Source organism: Arvicanthis niloticus, chromosome 21 (assembly GCF_011762505.2).
Source record: "Arvicanthis niloticus isolate mArvNil1 chromosome 21, mArvNil1.pat.X, whole genome shotgun sequence".
Lineage (NCBI taxonomy): Eukaryota > Metazoa > Chordata > Mammalia > Rodentia > Muridae > Arvicanthis > Arvicanthis niloticus.
Genome location: NC_047678.1, coordinates 41,607,629 through 41,628,337, shown reverse-complemented (window position 1 = coordinate 41,628,337; position 20,709 = coordinate 41,607,629). Strand labels below are relative to the sequence as shown.

Sequence of the window (20,709 nt, the reverse complement as noted above, 5' to 3'; positions counted from 1 at the left end):
AAAGAAGGAATGAAAAGCAGCTGTCGTTTGAATACACATTAGTAACAGTAAATATTAATGTTTAAATCTTCCTCCTGTCAGCAGTACACGTCAGCACACAGCACTCCCACACCCTTCCTCCTCGCCTCCAGGCTTCCCTAAGCATAAGCTCACCCGACAGGAAGCAGCTCTGCCACCTAGAGTTTTAACTCTGTACTGCTGTGGAATTCCAGCTTAACCAGCTTCCACAGTCAGCCTTTGCTATGTCTACACTGATGGAAGCTGCCTAGATTTCCTTACTGTTGGCATCAGAAGATATCTACGGCCTCCAAATCCAGCAATGACGTCACTCCAGGCATCTGTTGCCATGGCAACCACCACAAATTTCCCAGTGTACATCTGAGTGCTACCTCACCTGTGCTGCCTCACCTGTGCACAGTGGTGTGCGTGATTACTTCACTGCCTGAATAAAAGGCAGAGACCCCAAACCCCTTGCCCTTTCTTCTTCTTTGCCCCCTTCATCCTCTTCTCTTCCCTGCTTTCCCCCCAAGAAACCTCTTCACATGGGGCTGTGCTGACCTGATGTGATCTGTCTGGATATGAGCTGCCTCCTAACACAACACTTAGAATATTTGTTTTAAATGCAAACAGATTCACTCTTAATAGGGGTTTATGGGGGAAATGATGGGGCTGGAGAGATGGCTCTGTAGTTAAGAGCACTAGCTGCTCTTATAGAAGACACAGGTTCAAATCCCAGCACTCACGTGGCGGCTCACAACCATCTGTAATTCCAGTTCTAGAGCATCCAGCATCCAACCCCCTCTGGCCTTCCCAGGCACTGCACGCAACACGATGTACATATAAAATAATACCCAATAAATACAACAAGTTATTACTTTTCTAAACCAGAAAAGAAGGTATATGAGAATAACTTAAAGTTATTCTGCATGTTTCAAATGAAAATGCTTGGTCCCCAATACCCATGCAGACCAAGAAGACCCCTAAGGCCACATTCCTCTTGGCTACCCCTCCACACAATGACTCACGGGGGTGGGGGTGGGGCGACAAGGAAGTACTTGGCATCACATTGCTGTGCCCACAGATGGAGCCAGCTACTTACGGAAGTATTTCAGCGTCTCTTCGATCTGCTCGGTTGTGAGGTCGATGTTGGCATCTGGGGAGATGAGGGGCGTATGCAGCCAGTCATCGTGGTCGTAACCATAGATGGTGTCCGCTCTTAGCTTGTAATGGGGCAGCTGCTCCTCCAGCAGGCTAATGATCTCAACTTCTGGGAGGTTGGTGCTGTTGCACACGTCTGGAGAGAAGAAGACTGAGTGAGAACCCACCCTCCAAGAGCTCCAAGAGCTAAGCTTGAGGCCTATCCCTTGTCACCCATCTGCAGCATGCCAAATCCAGGCAAAGAGATATCCATCAGGGGTCTTTTCTAATTTGAACTCTCAAGACATAGAATTACTGAGGTGGGAGATGTCTAATGGGCACAGCAGCAAAGGTAGGTACCAAACATATATCTCAGAACATTGTACAACCATGTATGGTGTCTCCATTAGGGTTACTACTGCTGTGACGAAACACCATGACCCAAAGCAAGCTGGGGAGGAAAGGGTTTATTTCCCTCACAGGTCCACAGAGCAGTTCATCATCAAAAGCAGTGAGGGCTGGAACTCAAGCAGGGCAGGAGCCTGGAGTCAGGAGCTGATGCAGAAGCCACAGAGGGGTGCTTCTTACTGGTTTGTTCCCCATGGCTTGCTCAGCCTACTTTCTTATAGAACCCAAGACCACCAGCCCAGAGCTAGCACTGCCCACAATGAACCCTCCCCCAAGCAATCACTAAGAAAATACTCTACAGGTCTGTATACAGCCCAATCTTATGGAGGCATTTCATTAATTGAAGTTCCTTCTTCTTAGATAATTTTAGCTGTATCAAGTTAACATAAACCTGGCCAGCACATACATCCGGCCACTGTGATCAATTACCACTAAGTACACATTTCCAAATAACCAGTACTAAGGATTTTGAAAGATCACAACACTGTGAAATAAATGGCACGTGCTTAAAGTGATGGATAAACCAGTGGTGTGATTGGGTCACTGTACAGTATATACATGTACTGAACTGTGACAACTGTACCCCATAAACATGTAAATTATTATGAGTCCACCAAGACTAGTATTTTAAGCTTAGAACTCTGCATGCTGACTGCAATGACCTCCCCATAGTAGCGCCTCCTATTGAGCGCCTACTATCTGGGAAGGGAAACCAACATTCTCAAGCCTTCATCTTCCAAGTCTTCCACCTTCTCTTCTCTCAGTCATTCACTCTGGAGCCGACCCAGTTACCATTTAAACAAGGCACCAATTGCTTCAGCCATCCCTTCACCTAGAATCTAGCCTGCATTCAATTTATTGATCCATCCATCCTTCTATCATCATTCTATCCATCTACCCTTTTTTTCATTCATCCATCTACTCTTCTACCCATCTATCTATCCATCTATCCATTCATCCACCCATCCATCCATTCATCCATCCATCTATCCATTGTCCATTCATTCACCCATCCATCTATGCATGCATGCATACATGCATCTATCCATTGATCCTTCATCCATCATCCATGTATTCATCCATCTATGCATCCATCCATCCACCCATCTATCCATTCATCCACCCATCCATCTATTCATACATCCATCCATCTATCTATCCATTCATCCACCCATCCATGCATCCATCCATGCATCCATTCATCCATCCATCTATCTATCATCCATTCATCCACCCATCCATCTATGCATCCATCCATCTATCCATCATCTATCATCCATATATTCATCCATCTATGCATCCATCCATCCATCCACCCATCCATCCATCCATCTATCCATCATCTACCCATCCATCTATGCATCCATCCATCCATCCATCTATCCATCATCCATCATCCATGTATTCATACATCTATGCATCCATCCATCATCCATGTATTCATTGATCTATCCATCCATCCATCTATTCATCCTCCATCCATCATCCATCCACCCATTCATACACCCATCCATCACCCATCTATCCATCCATCCATCTATTTATCCTCCATCTATGCATCCATCCATCATCCATCTATCCATTCATCCATCCATCCATCCATCCACTCACCACCCACCCACTCATCCACATCTTGAATACCAGAGGCACAGGAGACACCTGAGAGCACAACCATCCGGTCCTGACCTCACCCCAGCAGTGCTCCCTCCTGTATAGATCCAGCAAATACACAAGCAGGGCCATCCTCCCAGCCACAGCTGGAACATAACCCCTTCCCTCACATGCTGTTGCCTTGACCCCTCCAAGCAGAGTTGTCTCTCTGTCCCGTCCCATACTCCAGTGCCCTACCAGAACTATTACTGTGTTAGTAAGCTGTCTTGTGAGTACTGCAGCGCACGACCCATCTGGCTGAGATAACAATCTTTCACATACAGGTGTCCTTGATTCATTCACCCCTGGACTCCACAGCTTCAGGTCCAGGCTCTGCTTATATGGGGGTGTAGTAAAGCCTGGAATAGTGTGGTGGGCGCTTTTCCTGACGCCGTGACCCATCTGATCAGATCAGCTTATGGAGGGGGGCTTGCTTTGGTTCATGGTTTAAGGACACCCAGTCCATCGTGGGAGGGAAGGCGTACAGGCAAGAACACAGAATGGCCAGCAGCACTGCAGCCCCCAATTAGGATGGAGAGACAAAGGAGCCCTGGTACAGGGCTTGATTTCTGCTTTTTATTCAGCTCGGGAGTCCAAGAGGAGAATGGTGCTCCCCACGTCCAATATTGGGCTTGCTGCTTCAGTGAAACCTCTCTGGAATCTACAGAATCCTGCAGAACACCTGGAGGTGTGCTTCCATGGTGACTCTAAGCAGCCAAGGTGACTGTGAACCTCCCCCACACAATCCACCTAAGCAGTCTTTTTATTTAGCTAAACTGTAGCACAGTGGGATGACACCCAGGACGAGGACACAGACCCACAGTGCCCTGCAGACTACGATTAAATCAGCATGATGGGTTTCTGCCGTCACCATGAGGTCAGCCCATTTAGCAGGGAGCCTCCAGCAGTAAAGGACTATGGGAACTGCTTGAGTCTCATCAACCCCAAAGCCGACCTACTCCATGTGGGCCTGGCTGGATGAGAGAGGATGATGAACTCCGCCTTTTATGCTAAGAATCGGTCCTCAGTGCTGGGGGGTTGGGGGTGACAATTAGAGAGTTAGCAGATGCTGGGGTGGACAAGGAAACTGGGAACCCAGATGAAGGTGAGGGCGAGTCTGGTTCACTCTGGAATATGGAATATGGCAGAGGAAACATATGAGGAAACAGAAGCACTGAGGGGGTGCTGCTCAAACAGGGAAGACAGAGGGAGTGCAGTTAAACAGGAACAGCCTGACCCCACACTCAGAAAAGACGGGTGGCACCAATGGTAGGAGGGGAGGCCATTGTCGGAGGGAGCGGGCAGAGCTGAGGACAGCACTTTGCTGGAGAGCTACACAAAAACAGCATCCAGGGCCAGGCTTCTCTTCTTCTCCCTGGGTAGCCGAGGCAAAAAGGCAGGAGGCAGTGACATAGGTAGATGGTGGAGATGCAGGTGCCTGCACAACCAGGTCAGGCTAACCTGCATCCTGTTTCTATGTACCTGATGAGATGGCCCCAGGGCACCCTCAGAGTCTATGAAATCATTTAAGAAAACAGCTGTGAGCTGTCACACTCTGTGCTGGAACCCAGCTATCCACACCCAGCCCAAGAGTCCCAGGAACCTACACTGGCCCACCTCAGATCAGTTTGTTCATTTGTTTGTTTGTTTGCAAGACAGGGTTTCTCTGTGTAGCCCTGGCTGTCCTGGAACTCACTCTGTAGACCAGGCTGGCCTCGAACTCAGAAATCCGCCTGCCTCTGCCTCCCAAGTGTTGGGATTAAAGGCGTGCGCCACCACTGGCCGGCTCAGATCAGTTTGTAAAGTCTCACTGCAGAACATTCCCAGGCAGACTTCACGGTGCTTTAGAGCCATGGCTCAGTCCTGAGAAGGGGAAATGTCTGTGTCTGAGTGCAGGGGCTTCTCCGCTAACATGGGAAAGATCACGACCAGCATAGTCAGCATCTCGGCCAGCAAAGCCTAGGCGAGACCTGCTGTATCTCAAAGGTCTGTGGAGAACAGAAGCTGTGATCGCCCTCAGAGAGCGATGGCCCAATGTCCTCAAGACAAGGACCTTCTCTTCCCACTCTGTCCCCAAGGGAACACCCTCCACTGCAGGCCACAAGGTGAGCAGCCAGTTCCCACCTCTGGGAGAGTCCTCTCAGCTACTGCACGGCCACCACCTGAGGAAGGGACAGCTGCTGCCAGTCAGTGGCATCTTTTGGCTAAATAGAGATCTGACCAAACCAGATCTGCACAGCTGCACCCCAAAAAGGCAGTGGCAGCCTGTCTGAAGGAGAGTGGGCAGGGGACCAACACATTCCCACGGGAACACCCACACAACAGGCTGTCATTCTCGGGTGTCTCCGTGGTGTTTGACAGTGGGAAAGAGAACAGAGCCCGAGGTGGGTGGAGTGTGGAAATCCCTTCTAAGAATAATGTCACTTGTGAGCATATTATCAGTTGCTTAGACACTGGGACTTGGCCTGTCCTTCCAGGACTGGACCACAATGCATTCTCAGACATCAGGGTATTTGATCTTTTTGTAATGTGGCCAACCATCTAGACATAAACAATGTTGCAGTTGTCTTCACAGCCCAGAGAGTTGGGACATAGGAAAGGCATGTGGACCTCAGGGACAGAGGCTCTGGGGACCGCCTATGGAAATGGACATGAGTGTGCTGGGCTGAGAAGACACATTGAGGCTGAGGCTGGGGAACGTAGCATAAAGAACTATGAAGAATCCTCTGACTAAGGCTGGGGAGATGGCTCAGTCAGTAAAGTGCTTGCCAGGCATGCATGAGGAAGCCCTGGTTAAATCAACAGAAACCACATAAGAAAGCTGGATGTAGTAATATGTGGTATGTGCTTGTAATCCCTGTACTGGGGAGGCAGAGACAGCTGGATCCCTGAGGCTTGATGGCCAGCCGGCCTAGTCTGCTTGGGGATCTCCAGGCCAGGGAAAGACCCTGCTTCAACAAACGAAATGGATACTGTCCAAGGTAAGAGACATCCAGGGTTGTTCTCTGGCCTCTGTAAACATTTACATATACTCATGCACCTATATATGAATGAAGAGAGAATTCACACACAGAAGGAATCCATAGAAATGTCGCCAACACTGGACCCGCAGCCAGGTAGGTACTCGCAGACTGTCCCAGCTGGAGACTGAGAACAAGGTATTTGCTCAGCTTCACAGGTGAGGAAGGAGCATGGTTAGTGATCTTGTTAGTCAAGGCCATGCAACTAAGCAGGTGGCAGGTACAGTGTGAGAAGCCCTCAATAATTAACATGTGATCCCCTGCTACCCACTGTCCATCTCTGGAAGCCTATGTGTGGAACTTGGGGCGTCCCATGACATCCCACCAGAAGACGGGTAGAAGGCATCACACATGGGCTAAGAAAGGTTTGTTAAGCACAAGGACTCTCAAGCTGTGTCCTTGTCACCTGCCCAGTTTGCAAGTGCTAGCCATCTTTAGCCACATGTCAAGACCATGTCAAGGCCATGGTCATAACAGACAGCCCTGGGTGCCTGGACAAGGTAAAAAGAGCACACACATGGTGCCTTCCATGTAGACTAAAGAGCACACACATGATGCCTTCCATGTAAACTAAAGAACACACACATGATGCCTTCCATGTAGACTAAAGAGCACACATGGCACCTTCCATGTAGACACATGAAGACCTGCCTTATGGGAGCCATGATTTGCACACAGCTCTGCCTCTTGTGAAGCAGCCAAGCCCACAGCTGAACTGCTCTTCCCAGCTCAGCCCCTGCTGTTTTCTCTGGTTTCCCTTCCATCAGAACACACAAACCTCCTGCCATTCTCCATGGCTCCCCGCCCCCAATACACACAGAAATACATATATTTTTAAAACCAGCTATTTTAGACACTCTAAAATATTCACTGCCCATACCACTACATCCTAAAATGTCACTCAAATGTCAGCTTGTATTTGTGAAACCTTGCCTGACCAACTCCCCCAGGCTTCCACAGGCCTTGGCACATACACAATTAGACAACAAGACCAGGCGGGACTTTCTCTGTCTCTCCTCCCTGCTAGCTGAGAGCCATTGGGGGGGGGGGGGTGGAAGGACTCAAGAGTCCCAGCCCAGCCTCAAACCCAGCCCAAAGACCTTGATTCAAAACTCAAAGTGCTGGGAGAGAGGAGAAGCAGCAGGGTGGGGTTCGTCATCCTCCAGGAAGAGCTATCAGCTTCAGTATGCAGGAGGTGCAGCTATCTGGTGATGAGGTCATCCCGTGTCCCTAGCTCTCTGTCTAGCATGAAAGAAAAGTGTTGAAGGGCAGCAGAAGTGCCCCGAGTCTTAGGCAAAGGCCAACGTTACTCCCAGGATCCCCTAGGGATTGCCCAAGCCCTGAGGTCTGGAATGACCCACTTCTAAGATGAGGGTACTCCTCGGAGCTGCCTGGGAGGAAAGGGACACTATAGGGCAGCCCAGGGATCTCAGTCTATAGACATGGCACTCTCCATTCCCATAGACTCAGATTGGATCCACACTTTCTACCTGAAAATTCGCTCTGTGCTGAGGTACCAGGTACCCCTTTCTTACAGCAGAGACAATGGCTCTAAATTAGTGTTCAGATTTAAAACTCAGAGAAACTCAGAAGTCAGGCTCTATGGGAGGAGGTCTCCTCTTCTGCAGGGAACATAACTGCTCTGAAGTGGCTGTTCCCAGATGGAGAAGAGATGTAACCCCAGGGTTCTGGGCCTGCTGCTTCAGGACCATTCAGAAGCCCAGGGTTCTGATCTCTAAGAACAAGGCACTAACTGCACAGCTGTCAGGGGACAGTGGGCACAAACACCCCTGACCACTCTGTAGATCTGGAGGCAGGAGGAAGCCGTCAGGGAAGAAAAGGATAAAAGAGAGTGAAACAGGAAGGCAGAAAGAAAGAAAGAACAGAGGAAGTCGGAAGAGGGCTTCGGAGAGAACCAGGGAGAGGAAGCCGGCGCCACACCGCCACCTTCTGGGCAGCCAGTGTATAGCAAGGCTTCAAGAAAACAAAAACCAAACTAACCATATGACCAGCTTCTCCCATTCATGGGTGTTTACACAAAAGACTCCAAGTCAGCGCCTCCCAGAGATCTTTGCACCTCAGTGTTGGCTTCATCACCGTTCACAATGTCTGAGAGACAGAACCAGCCTGGGTGTCCGGCCTCAGAGGAATGGAGAAGGAAAGGGTGATCTATAAGCACAGTGGAATGCTTTCAGCCATACGGAAGAAGGAAGTCATGCCACATGCAGGAAACAGATGCAGCTGGAGTCCACCGTATTAAGCAAATGAAGGTGGTCTCAGAGAGGCAAACGCCATGCAATTCGCTCCCATTTGTAACTCCTAGATTTTGTAGATACATAAGACCAGAGAGGTGCAGGTGATACGAAAGCAAAAACTGTCTAGGCCCTAGACTATAGGGGAAGGAAGCTGGTGGACGGAGGTGAGAGGCGTCAGAGAGGGAGGGGAGTGTGGAACATGGTGAGCACGCTCATGAAAACGGCCCATGTGACTGTGTATAAGCGGGCAAAACAATCTGGAGAAAGGGGCCCCAGCACCGGCCAGCCCACACTGCGCCTTGTAACCAGCCAAACCTCATCTTAATCTCTCTGGACTCAGTTTCTCTGTGTGTAGGACAGTAGCATTAGGAAGTCACTCTCTGCCCACCAGCAAACTCTCTGAAAAGATACAGAGAGCGACACAGGCTTACAGAGCCTCTTCTTGAGCAGCACCCATCACCCACAGACCTTCTCTGTCCTCCAAACGCTGACTTCCACTAAGACCTGGGATCTGAACTGCTACACAAAATCCCCCGATTTCCTTAATTTTTTAAATCACATTTATTTATTTACTTTTTTTTATCTATTTATTTGGGGACCTAGGTGCCATAGTCCACCTGCATGGGAATCAGTTCTCTCCCACCACATGGGTCACTGGTGATCAAACTCACATCACCCAGCTTGGTGTCAGGTGCCTTTACCCACTGAGCCATCTCAGTAGCCCACAAATCCCCTGAGTTCTACATGCTAGACTAATTCAGAAGTTTTTAAGTAGCCAAAGGCCACATTAACCAAGTCTGTAAGCTGGGATCTCCCACCCTGCCTGTCGCTGTGGACCTTGGGAGTACATCATGGCTACATTAACAGAGACAAGCAAGGGCCCAAAAGAGAGTCACTCTCGTCAAACAGAGCCAAACTGCCAGCTCCCAACTGTCTTCACCTTTCCTCCTTGTCCCTCCCCAACCCACTGCTAAGTCTCCAAGTATCCCCTCAGCCATAGGGTGATGAATGAGACACCCTGGCCCCAGGTCCAAGTCCCAAGAAGAGCTGGCTGCAGGCAGCAAATCTCTCCCTGGCCTATTATGTCACCCTTGACAGCAACTGTGAGTGGCCACACTGTGTCAATGTTTTGCGGGGCTCCTCACCTACTCTGTAGAGACCTGGAAACCATTACACTTTCTGGACATTATAAGGATTGCAGAGTACATACCAAAGACACACATAAGCCATGCAGCATGGGAGCTGCGAGAGACACTCTGCAATCCACAGCTGACAGGCGACCCAGAAGATTCTTATCTCGGGATCAGGCCGTTTGGGAACTCGCCTAAGTGTCTTTGGGGAACGCCGTCACAATCCCTTACTTTTGCCTGTTGTAAGGGCAGGTTACAGCACAGGGCAGGTTAGCCCGGAGCACACCATCCTCCTGTCCCTGGGTCCCAGGATTACACGCCTATGTTGCAGACTGAAGCCACTGGCACCTATCTTCTCTTGCACAGATGTTGTAACTCCACAGATTACAGGGGACTTGCAGAGCCATCTGCTGTTTCAAACACGTCAGTGGATGAAGGCGAGCAAGGCCAGAGAGGCCGCAGAACCACAGAGCCAAGCATGCGCACTGAGCATGGCAGGCCAGAAACTGGCGCATGCGCGTTGGGAATGGCTCCTGTGCTGTCCGAGCAGCTTCTAGAACCTACAGACCGGGAACCTCAAGGTTCTGCTGGCCTCAGCCAGAACACACTGTAATGGCTCTAAGGACCACCGAGAGGGCAGAAGACTTGGGAGGACATGTTATAGGCTAACACATAGACTGGACAGAAGAGGAGAGCAAGGTCTCAGAGCCTCAGGGTACTGGGTCAGCTGTGGGCTGAGCAGCCACCAGACAGAAGGCAGGGCTCTGAGTCTGAGGTACCCCATGCTCTCAACAGCCAAAGAGGGTCTCCAGAGCGCAGGACAGACAGACAAGCATGTAGGAAACTGGAAAACAAAAGTCAATAAAGCTAAGCTTCGAGAAACAAACAACACTGGAGACTCTCTAGAAGGGTTGCAGCCTTAAGCACCTGAAGAACTCGGTATCCAAAAACATCAACATCAGATCAGGTGTATGGATATGCCCACTACCCCAACACATACATGCACACACACATAAAGGCCCTCACACAGGCTCCTAAGATACATACCCCTGACAAGCAGCTGAGCTGAGGCAGCCAGTCCACCCACTCGGTTACAGAAACAGGGTTTCCAGTGTGAGGCTAAAGGGCAACCTTGCGCAACGGAATGTGGCGTGGTTCATGTGGGCATGCTGTTTTTGTTGTGCAACAGAGCGGGCAGCAAAGAGCAGGGCAAAGCGAAGGAGGAGGGACCTGCCGAGACGCCTCCAAGATGCCCAAAGCAAAGCAGATGGTCTCATGCTGGTGACGTCGTGGCTGCATTACTGTGGGCAAGCACGCCCAGGAATGCCCACACATTGATGCAATCGGCTATCGATATGTTTTCCTGGACGCAATCCTGTCCCTAGGTAATGGGTGGTGCATGGCTGTCTACAACATCCAAAATGTTAAACGTCTGTGGAGGAGATGTTGTTAAGAACACTCAGAGGGGTGAGACCCTTAAGAGAGTGAACATCACCAGAAAAGGCAGCAGCGGCAGCTGGGAAGAAAGCCACTCCCCTCAGGTTAGCCCAGAGCCTGAAGCTCCACTGCCATAGTTAACGCTGCCCTCTGCCTAGCTCAGGTGTCGACCTAAAAAACAGTTCAATAGTTCCTCAATAAGTGAGAACTACCACATGCCACAGCAATTTCTAATGCTGGCTGGCAGGGCTGAAAACAGTTGTTCTGAGGGAAGCATACAAACATATGTGCAGGGAGCTATTCATAGGACTGAAAGGCAGAAAAGCCCCGATGTCGACAGACTTAATGAACTGATAAATGAATACAGTACACCCGGACAATGGAACATTATTTAACTGTAAAGACAGAATGCAGTGTTGATAGGCACTCCAACATGAATGAGCCATGAAATCGGAGGATGTGAAAGAAGCCAGCCACAGAGACCACAAGTGGTGTGACTTTTTTTTTTCAGAGCTGCCTAGGGACTGTCAACCCACCCACAGAAAGTAGACTGAGCACTGCCAGGGGCTAAGAAAGATCAACTATAGAGATCGCTTCCTTTGGGTGAAAATGTCCAGAACCAGGCAGTGGTAAGTGTGCAGTGTTTAAATGCACTAATGGTACAGAGTGACGGGCTGAGGCTGTAGCTCATGGTAGAGTGCTTGCCTAGCATGCATGAAGCTAAGTTCAAGTCCCAGAACTACCCATTTAAAGGAGCCAGGGCTAAACAGTACTGAATGATATGCTTTAAACGTGTTCACTGACAACAGTTATGTGTATTTCAACACAACTTGTAAAAAGTATTCTTGTTTAAGATGATAATGAAACACTAACATATACAAATAGAATGGCTAGAATCCAATGGCAAACAAGGGGTGAGGAGACCTCAGGCTCAGGGGCAAAAAGAAGACAGGTGATCCCAAGGCAAGCTGGCTACTGAAATTTGCCACATCAGTGAGCTCTGGGTTTGACTGAGAGACCTGCTTTAACTCACGATAAGCATGTTAGAACTCAAGCTGTCTGGGTCTGGTTTTGTTGAGTGACCCTAGCTCTGTCCAATCACAAGACAATCTAAAAACAAAACTAAAGGTGATCCCACTGATACAGGAAAAAAAAAAAAAAAAAAAAAAAAAAAAGTAAAAAAAAAAACAAACACTGCTCTCTGGCCCTCTCCCAATAGCTCACAGGAACCCCTTCCAGCCCAGGCATGTAGGGTCTCTCCCAAGCAAGTAAGCCAGGCCTCCGTCAGTATCAGCTGGGGACCCTGGATTTAGTTCAAGTCTCTGCTGCCTAGGGACAGCATCAGATACCACATAACACAGGCTTGATCCCCAAACTGCACCCCTCAAGTTCAGTTGCCAGCAGCAAGCCTCAGAGTCTCACCTGTGCTTCTGGCCGAGGGTCTATGCATCTGGGTTCCCACAATCCACTCTGTGGGTTCAACTCATCTGCCTAAATGGCTCGCAGAACTCACAGGAACTCACCTCCGCTTATGACAAACACAGTTGAAGCTACGTACAAGGTGAGCTTGGTGCTGGTCTCATGCCTTCTCTATGGTGCTACCTTCCTGGAACCCCGTGTTCTCAGCTACCAAGAAGTGAGGAAGGAAAACATCAAAAAAAAAAAAAAAAAAAAAGTGGCCAGCCATGTGGAGACACAGACAGGTCAGGAGATCAGTGAAGACTGGCAGAGCCAGTCTGCTAGGATTCCTCAACCTTTGCTCTCTGAGAGAGAGGGCAGAATCCCTCATGAAACAGGTTATGTGTCTTCTACCGTCCAACACGTACAGGAGTGAGATCTGGTCACAGGCCAGGCAAGAAGTGAGGGTTGGTGATGTCTGGTAAAGGTAAAGGCACTTGCTGCCAAGCCTGAAGTCCTGTTTTTAACCCCTGAACCCACACTGTGGAAAGAGAAGCCCAACCCCACAAGTTATCCTCCAATCTCTATTCACAGGCCATGCACACATGTGCACATACGATAAATACGCATACATAAATGTATGTATAATAAATTCTTAAAAGAAGTGAGGGTGCTCACCTCTGAATGCAACAGGCAGAGGATGACCCGTGAGACCTTATAAAGTCCAAGGGTCTGGGGAGGAGGCTGAATTCACAAAGGGATTTTTGACATGCTCTTTCCTGCCTCTCCCCACCCCCCCTTTTTTTTTTGACAGTGTTTCCTGTAGCTCAGGCTAGCGTTGAACTCCCAATGCAGCCAAAGATGATCACAGATTCCTGCCTCTACCTCCCATATGCTGAGATAACAGGTATGGGCCACAGTATCTGGTTTATACTAGACATTGATCCCAATGATTCCTGTGTGCTAGGCAAGCAACCAGCTGAGCTTCGGGCCAACCCCATGTGCATGTGGTGTATTTCTTAGGAAGTAGGCTTTTCATATTAAATCCAATTACATCAGTCTATAAAAATTACTCTACACGAAAGTTCTAAAGAATTTTATAAAAACTTGATGCCATTTCTTTTAACATGTTTTGGTTTCATTCTGTAAGGCTAGGAATGGCTCTGGGAAGCACTGTAGCAGAGGCTTTTAATGGCATTGGTAGCTGGATATGGTGGTGTACATCTGGAGTTCCAGCACTTGGGAAACGGAGGCAGAAGGCTGCTAAGTTCTACACAGTAAGTGTACCACCCTGCTCACCGAGAAGGCTCCTCACTGGTGATGCTGAGGGGCAGTGCCCTGGAAGCCAGGGACACTGAGGTCCAGCTTCATCAAACAAAGAGACGGGCTCAGAAGCACGGAGGCCCTTTGCTAAGCGGCTTGGAAAAGCATAAGACATTCTGCAAGACTGTGCAATGTGTCCTGACTTCCTGCTTTACTTTCTGGGCTGGGTTGCAATGTGAAATCACCTGACAGAAAGCATACCACGTGGTCAAGGACAAGACCATCCACAGAGCCCACAGTCCTGAGGGAGAGAGGACTCTCAGGCTGCTGCCCAGACTGTTTGCTAACAGTCTGCAGCAGCATTTCCCAGGGCAGTCTAGGACAGAGCACATGTCCCAAAAAAGTTGCCAACCGGTCCGTGTCCATGTTTCTTTGTTTTGAGACAGGGTCTTACTATGAAGCCCTGGCTGGCTTAGAACTTGATATATAGACCTAAACTTGTGCTCACAGAGATTCTCCTGCCTCTGCCTCCTGAGGACTGGAATTAAAGACCTGTGGCATCACCCTTTGAGTTCCCAACCTTTTTATCTGTCTGTCCATCTCTCTATCTATCCATTGTCTATTTGTCCATCATCTACTTATCTATATTTATTATCTGTCTGTCATCTACTAGTCAATCAACGTATGATATCTATCATCTGTCTGCTTGGCATCTACTCAGCTATCAATCCTCTATCTATACTGAAAGCCTAGTAATGCTAGTGATGTAGAATAAGGGCTTTGCTCACAGGTGACAGTTTGAATTCTGCATTTGTGACCATCCAGTCCTTCCCACCCTCAGTCTCTTTCATGAGGACAGAAAATCATGAAGCAAAGGACCCCAAGTCCTTCCTTCCAGTTCTAGACCCTCCAGAGACTCATCCCAGCATCCTTCCCACTGTGGAAGGTGTAGGGGTGGGTCTGCTGCTAAGGTCCTGTTCCCCTATTGGTTCTTGACCCATCAGTAAAGATGCCAGGGGCCAATTGCTAGGCAGAAGGAAAGAGGCAGGAGTTCAAAGTCCCTGCAGGGGAGGCAAGCAGACGCAAAGAAGGAAGGGACTTTTCACCATGCTTGGAGGGATGTATGGTTACCAGCCATGTGAGATCTCAGACAGAGCAGCTATAGGCCACTTCTCCAGGCAGGAGGTTAGGATGTTGAGCTGGGACCAAAGGTAACTGAACAATTGAGGCTGAGGGTAGATTGAGAGGTGCTAAGAGTATTGGGAAGGGCATGCTGGCCTCGGGAGATTAGTATTGCCCAGCAATTGAGTCAAGAAGGCAGGTTGAAAATATACTAATGTGTGTGTGTCTTTCATCCACAGATCCAAGAAAACCTGGGCTGGGCCAGTAGCATGGTCTGCCTGCAGCTTAAAGCATGTAGCAAAAACTACATGCTACAGAAGACACCAGCTTCAGCACTGGGCCACCACACCCAGATTTGACAAACCTGCTGGAGCCAGATGGAACCAACCTGGAACCAGCTATGTATCCAAGGATGGCTTTGAATTCTTGATAGACCCACCTCCAACCTTTTAAATAGCTGAGATTATCAGTGTGTGCCACCACACCAAGTCTCTGGATTGTGTTTGTTTTGTTTTGTTTTGACACAGGGTCCCATAAGTGCCAGGCAGCCTTGAACTCCTATGACTCCTGTCTTCTCCTCCTGAGATGAAGGAATGTGCCTTCTTTCACCTTACTTTCTGTCTTATAGAAGTTTAAAGAAAGTCCTATGCTTCAGAGCTCTGCTTGAAGAGAGGTGCCTGCCTTGGCTTGGCCACTGGCTCTGGGAGATCAACCTTCCTGTGTGCCCACTCTCCATGTGCCTCTGTGGCCACTGGGGCTCCAGCCAGGATGGCTGCCTGACTGATCTGTATGTATTCTGGTTACAATGTCCTATAACTCCTATAAACCCAAGTGTCCAATTTGTAGAATGCACACATTTTTCAGGAACAAATAAGCGTCATTGTGGTGAATTTTAACTCTGCATGCTCACACTGACCAATCTTCCTGTCTGTATTGCTGGGGATGGAACTGTGGGCTCTGCTTGCTGGTCACCCCAGCCCCCACTTACGTTCTCCATACTGCTGCTCGGGCCTTCCCAAACTGAGAGTATTAACGCATTTACAGGCCACTGGCTGCACTTACACTAGTGCCTCACTGGATTCACAATAGCTCAAAATTCTTTAATTTTAAAAACTATTTATTTTATGTGTAAAGGTGTACTGTCTGCATGTTATGTCTGTGCACCATCTACTTCCTTGGTTCCCATGGAGGCCAGAAAAGGGAGTCAGATCCCCTGGAACAGATCGCTGTGAGCTACCATGTGGGTGCTGGAAACTGAAACCAGGATTTCCAGAAGGGCAGCTACTAAGCCATCTCTACAGCCCTAAGAGTCAAGGGTCTTACTGTCCCCTGTGACACCAGCACATAGAGAAGGTAATTAAGTGGAGGCAGGTCGCACAGCAGGAGGCAATAGGCCCTGCTTCCTAACAGAGGCTGGCCCCAGAGGGCACTGTCATAACTAACTACTATGCTTGCTGCTCCTGTCTCTGTGGCCCTAAAGCTTTACTTTAACTTGTCTACAAATTTCCAAGGTCTCTGGGTCTTTGAGAGTCCCTTACACACAGTTAAAGTCTCTCTGGGGACATTCTGAGACTGTCTCCACCCAGGAATCTCAGTCACCTCAGACACAAAGGGTCTTGTTATGCTCTGTGCCTCGGCTTGTGAAAGCTAGGTACCTTCTGGCACCTCAGATTACAGAGGCTGCATCCCTTGACTGTCTTTTGCCTCTTAAAACCTGTGCTTGCAGATTCCAGAACTCTCCCACACTATGCCCAGAGTACAAGGTGCCAGCTAGGGTCCAAAGTGGCTTCCAGTTATTACTGACCTCTATCCTCTACCCATCATGCTTTGCAAGCACCATTACTTTCTGGACCAGATGTGAAAGTTGAAACCCTGCTGTAGAAAGTTCACGTCATGCTTTGACTTCTAAATTGTCTAAAAGCCCCGGAGCCTGGCAGAAGGACTTCTTAGCCACCCACTTTCCACAGCAAAACATGACCATAAGGCTTACATTTGGCCAGCACCACAGGAGTGATGGTCTGTAGCTACAGACTATAGCTTGCCAGGGGTGGCCAGAGCTTTCAGAGCCTCCTTACAAATGTGGTAATGTTAAGTACAGGGGCCACAGTTAAGATGGTGAAACCAAAGGAGGGGACAGGCCTGGGGCCCTAAGGACAGCAGGGCCATACCAGCTCTTTCGAAAAGCCTGTATGTGTGCGTGCGCGTGCTCATGTGTGTGTGTGTGTGTGTGTGTGTGTGTGTGTGTGCCCGCGCGCACATGGTTATGGAAGCCAGAGGTCCACCTTGGACCTTGGGTGTCTTCCTCATTTGTTCCCCTTGTTTTCTGAGACAGTCTCTCCCCTTTCCCTGCTTCCCACAGGTTAAGCTAAGCTGGCCAGCAATCCCAAGGGATCTGTTTGTCTTTGTCCTAAGTGCTAGGATTACAGGCAGAGAATAACACCCCTGGATTTTTTTTTTTTTTAATGTGAATCCCAGGGATGGAACCCAGATCTTCATCCTTGATCAGCCACCTCCCCGCCCTCAAGTTCTTTTACTTCAGAGAAAAATAAGCCGTATCAGGTGAAGCTGTTCCTCAAAACGGACAAAGTTCATCTCTTCCTAATAGCTGTTAAATGACTAGATATGAACCTGTGTTTCCCTAGCAACCCAGAACAAATTAGGACAAGCATCTGTGAGTCACTTCACCATCCACAACCTCCTCTTGGGCTTCCCAGTGATAATGTGGGGCTTTAGGTGGAGTTTACTGTTTTCAAATCACTTACATCCCATGCAGATTCATTCAGACCTGATACCCGTGGCATGACTCCAAGCTTGTCAGAAAGCTTGGACAGGACCCGGACATAGCTCAGTTGGTAGAGCAGCCAGACATTCATGAAGACCTGGACTCAATCCCCAGCACCACATGCAGTGGGTGTGGTGGCAGATGCCTGGAGTGTCAGCGTGTGGGAGGTGGAGGGAGGAGGATCAGGAGGACCACCTGGTTCATCCTCTGCTACATGGAGAGCTGGAGGCCAACCTGGGCTACATAAGACCCTGTCACAAAACAAAGCAACTTCCTGAGCATCTGACAGAATTCAGGCCCACACCCTTTCCCAGCCTCTTCTCCCAGGGTGAGCTGGACTGGGACAGTGCAGGTCGGCCAATATCAGAGGGTGAGATGAAAAGCCGAATGCCACATCTGGAACCATCTATCTTATTAATCGAATGAAACACAGAGAGACCACAGCACCAGCGGTGCCTCCGACATCCAGTGTTTTTGTCTGCCTTATTGTTAATCTACGTTATTTACTACACAGGAAAGCCTCCCAAACGCACAACGGCAGCATTCTCAAAACAGCAAGTGAGGTCACCTGCCTGGCAGAACTTCCCAACAGCCCAACAATGAACACCTAAATACAGGAGACCCACAGAACAGGCTGACTCAAGTCCATGTCACTTAAACTAGGATTCAAATCAACCCCAAAATGTAGACTATGGCAGAGAAAGGCCTGCTACCAAGCAGAACAGGAAGCTATGAAGGGAGAGATTTTTATTTCCTGTGTGCATGTGTGCACACGTGTGGAGCCAGACGACGACAACCTCAGCGGTGATCCTTCAGGACTCCTCTACCTTTTGTGATACGGGGTCTCTCACTGACCTAGAACTCACCAAGCAGGCGAGGCTGGCTGACCAGAGAACCCCAGGGAACCACCTGTCCCTGCTTCCCCAACACTAGATAACAAGTAGACACCACTATGTCTAACTTTTGAGTCCTGGAGAGCAAACTCGGGTCCTTGTTGCAACCTGTTATTAGTGACTAAGCCATGTTCCTAGCCCAAGGACATTTTAAAAAATCCCTCCTCACTGTTCAGGTACAGGCAAGACATCTATGAAGCATGCACTCCACAGCCCTCTCTCAGCTCTGCCAGCCCAGCAGACAGCAAGGCCATCAGTATTAAGAACAATGGAGAGGAACTCAGAGCGCCCCCACTCCCCACCCCCCCAGAACACAGTCAATATGCAGCCACCCTGCAGAGCAGATGTGGGGATGGCTAAAGGCTCTGCAACTTCTTTGAGGGGGTGATTAAACAAAAAAAAAATGCCTTACCACTGAGATAGCAACTGCTCATTCCCAAAGGACACCCAAAGCTACTCAATATTATACATCCCACAGATGGAGTGTTTGGTCATGAACTGTACCTGTGTGGGAATTCCAACACAAACAGCTAACCCTCTCAAGGCCGTTGGAGCTGTCCCTCTTCATCTCCCCCAGCGCCTCAGACCCAGCACAGCTGAGAGAAGGACTTGGAGGTGTCTGAGCCTGGGGAAGGTCACCTGTTTACAGGTCATTCAAGGCTGTTCCTCCAGAAGCTGCTGGAACCGCAGCTCAGCTGTGTGCTTGTTCACTCGCTCCCTCCAGCCCCTCCTGCACTGTGCATGACTAGAATCCACTGTGGGTGGATTCCCCGGGCAGCCTCAACTCTACCCCTGGAACACTGTACATGGCCAGGTGAGCCATGTGCCTTGGTGACTCTGTGTGTCCTGAGCAAACAGACCTCAAGCTGATGAACCACTGTGAGCCTCTGGGTCTGGGAGGCATCAGTTAGCATCTCAGCAGCAACAGCCAGCAGCTGAGAGACAGGCAGAGTGCAGCACCAATAGACAAAGACCGTCCCAGGGAACAGAGGAAAGGGACATGAGGTTACTTGACTCTGGTCAGATCCTCCATTACGGAACCAATTTCCGGGCTCATCACCAGCGCTCAGAATGGGCAGGGAGCAAAGTCAAGAAGAGATGAATAAAGACGGCTTCCTGCAGTCTACACCTCTACAATAACCGGCTCACATCAGACCCCTTCTGGGAGATGCAAACACAGGGTGTGGGGAAATCAGGCTGCCGCTGTAGTGTTTACATATCCACTAGGTGGCGCTGCGACATCACACTCCCAGCCTCACAGGGTACTCCCCGTCCTGCTGCCAGACTGCCAATCACAGGTCTGAGAAGGAAGTGAGACCCGAAAACTTCCAGAGCTGCTACACAACATGCTCTCGTTCTTCTCTGTGTACGAACACCAAAAAGCAAAGAAAACCTGCCTGCTAACTGTCAGGCTCCTCCCAGATCGTCTCACCCTAAATTTCGTCGCCCCCTGCCCTAAATTTCTCCAGCTCATGGTCTTTGCTCCACAGCTTTCATTGCTATATACCCCTGCCATTAGGCCACGTGGGTTCTTGGTTGTCCTGTTTGTCTTCCTCTCTTCCACCATGTCTTGCCCCGCTATCTTGAGCCTCTCTTCTCCCCTCCAACCCACCCTCCCCCACCTCGATGGTCAAGTCCAATGTGCTGGCCACGTTTAGTTTACTGCTTTCTCCCCCTGCTCTAGACTCTTCCCGATGCCTCTGGCTGTGCTCTCCTTCATACCTACAATAAAATTCTCTCCTCGACCATCCCTTGGAGGGCTTATGTCCTCAGTTCACATGCTAACAGCTGTTAAAGTCACGCTGAGCCGTGGCATTCAAACCAGAACAGATGCACACAAGGGGGAACAGCCTCGGCATTAGCTGCCTTTCAGGTAGTGCTTGTGGGAAGGGTTGCAGGAAGGATCCTATCCACAGAAGCATGTCCTTGTCCTTAAAATATGGACCCTGGACTGAGGGGTGGCTCACTTAAGAGCACAAAGCCCTGAGCTCCATCCCCAGAACTCCAAAAAGAAACGCGGTCTGCTTTCCCTCCCTCTCGGGAGTTTAGTCTGTCTTGAGTTTTTATGGAAACACCTGGGTGAGTCAAGCAGGGACTGAGAGGTGAGAGTAAGGGTGTGGGTCTGGGCGGCTCCCTTAGGATCTGCATTTCTCAGGCATCTCAGTTCCACTGGCTCACAGAAGAAAGTCCTCCTTGCTAGAGACTCAAACCATC

The 20,709-nt window shown here is 49.4% G+C and overlaps 1 protein-coding gene and 1 long non-coding RNA gene across 8 annotated transcripts in view; one reads left to right on the top strand and one right to left on the bottom strand.

Moving 5' to 3' along the window:
- Trak1 (trafficking kinesin protein 1) overlaps positions 1-20,709 on the bottom strand; it is a 103,393-nt gene that overhangs the window by 72,796 nt on the left and 9,888 nt on the right. For 5 of the 7 annotated variants that reach the window (XR_013105639.1, XM_034484284.2, XM_076917682.1 and 2 more), the window contains exon 2: positions 1,100-1,294. Coding sequence is in view for 4 of the 7 variants with exons in the window: in XM_076917682.1 (XP_076773797.1) it covers positions 1,100-1,294 (195 nt within the window). In the remaining 3 variants the exon portion in view is untranslated. Of the gene's footprint in view, positions 1-1,099; positions 1,295-10,647; positions 10,779-12,459; positions 12,603-20,709 lie in introns of those variants that run through there. The other 2 variants (XM_076917680.1, XM_076917683.1) reach the window with 2 other exon arrangements.
- Positions 10,852-15,659, top strand: LOC143435395 (uncharacterized). Its single transcript, XR_013105640.1, has 4 exons — positions 10,852-10,985; positions 11,549-11,666; positions 13,586-13,712; positions 15,060-15,659. It is a non-coding gene; the product is annotated as an uncharacterized LOC143435395 (long non-coding RNA).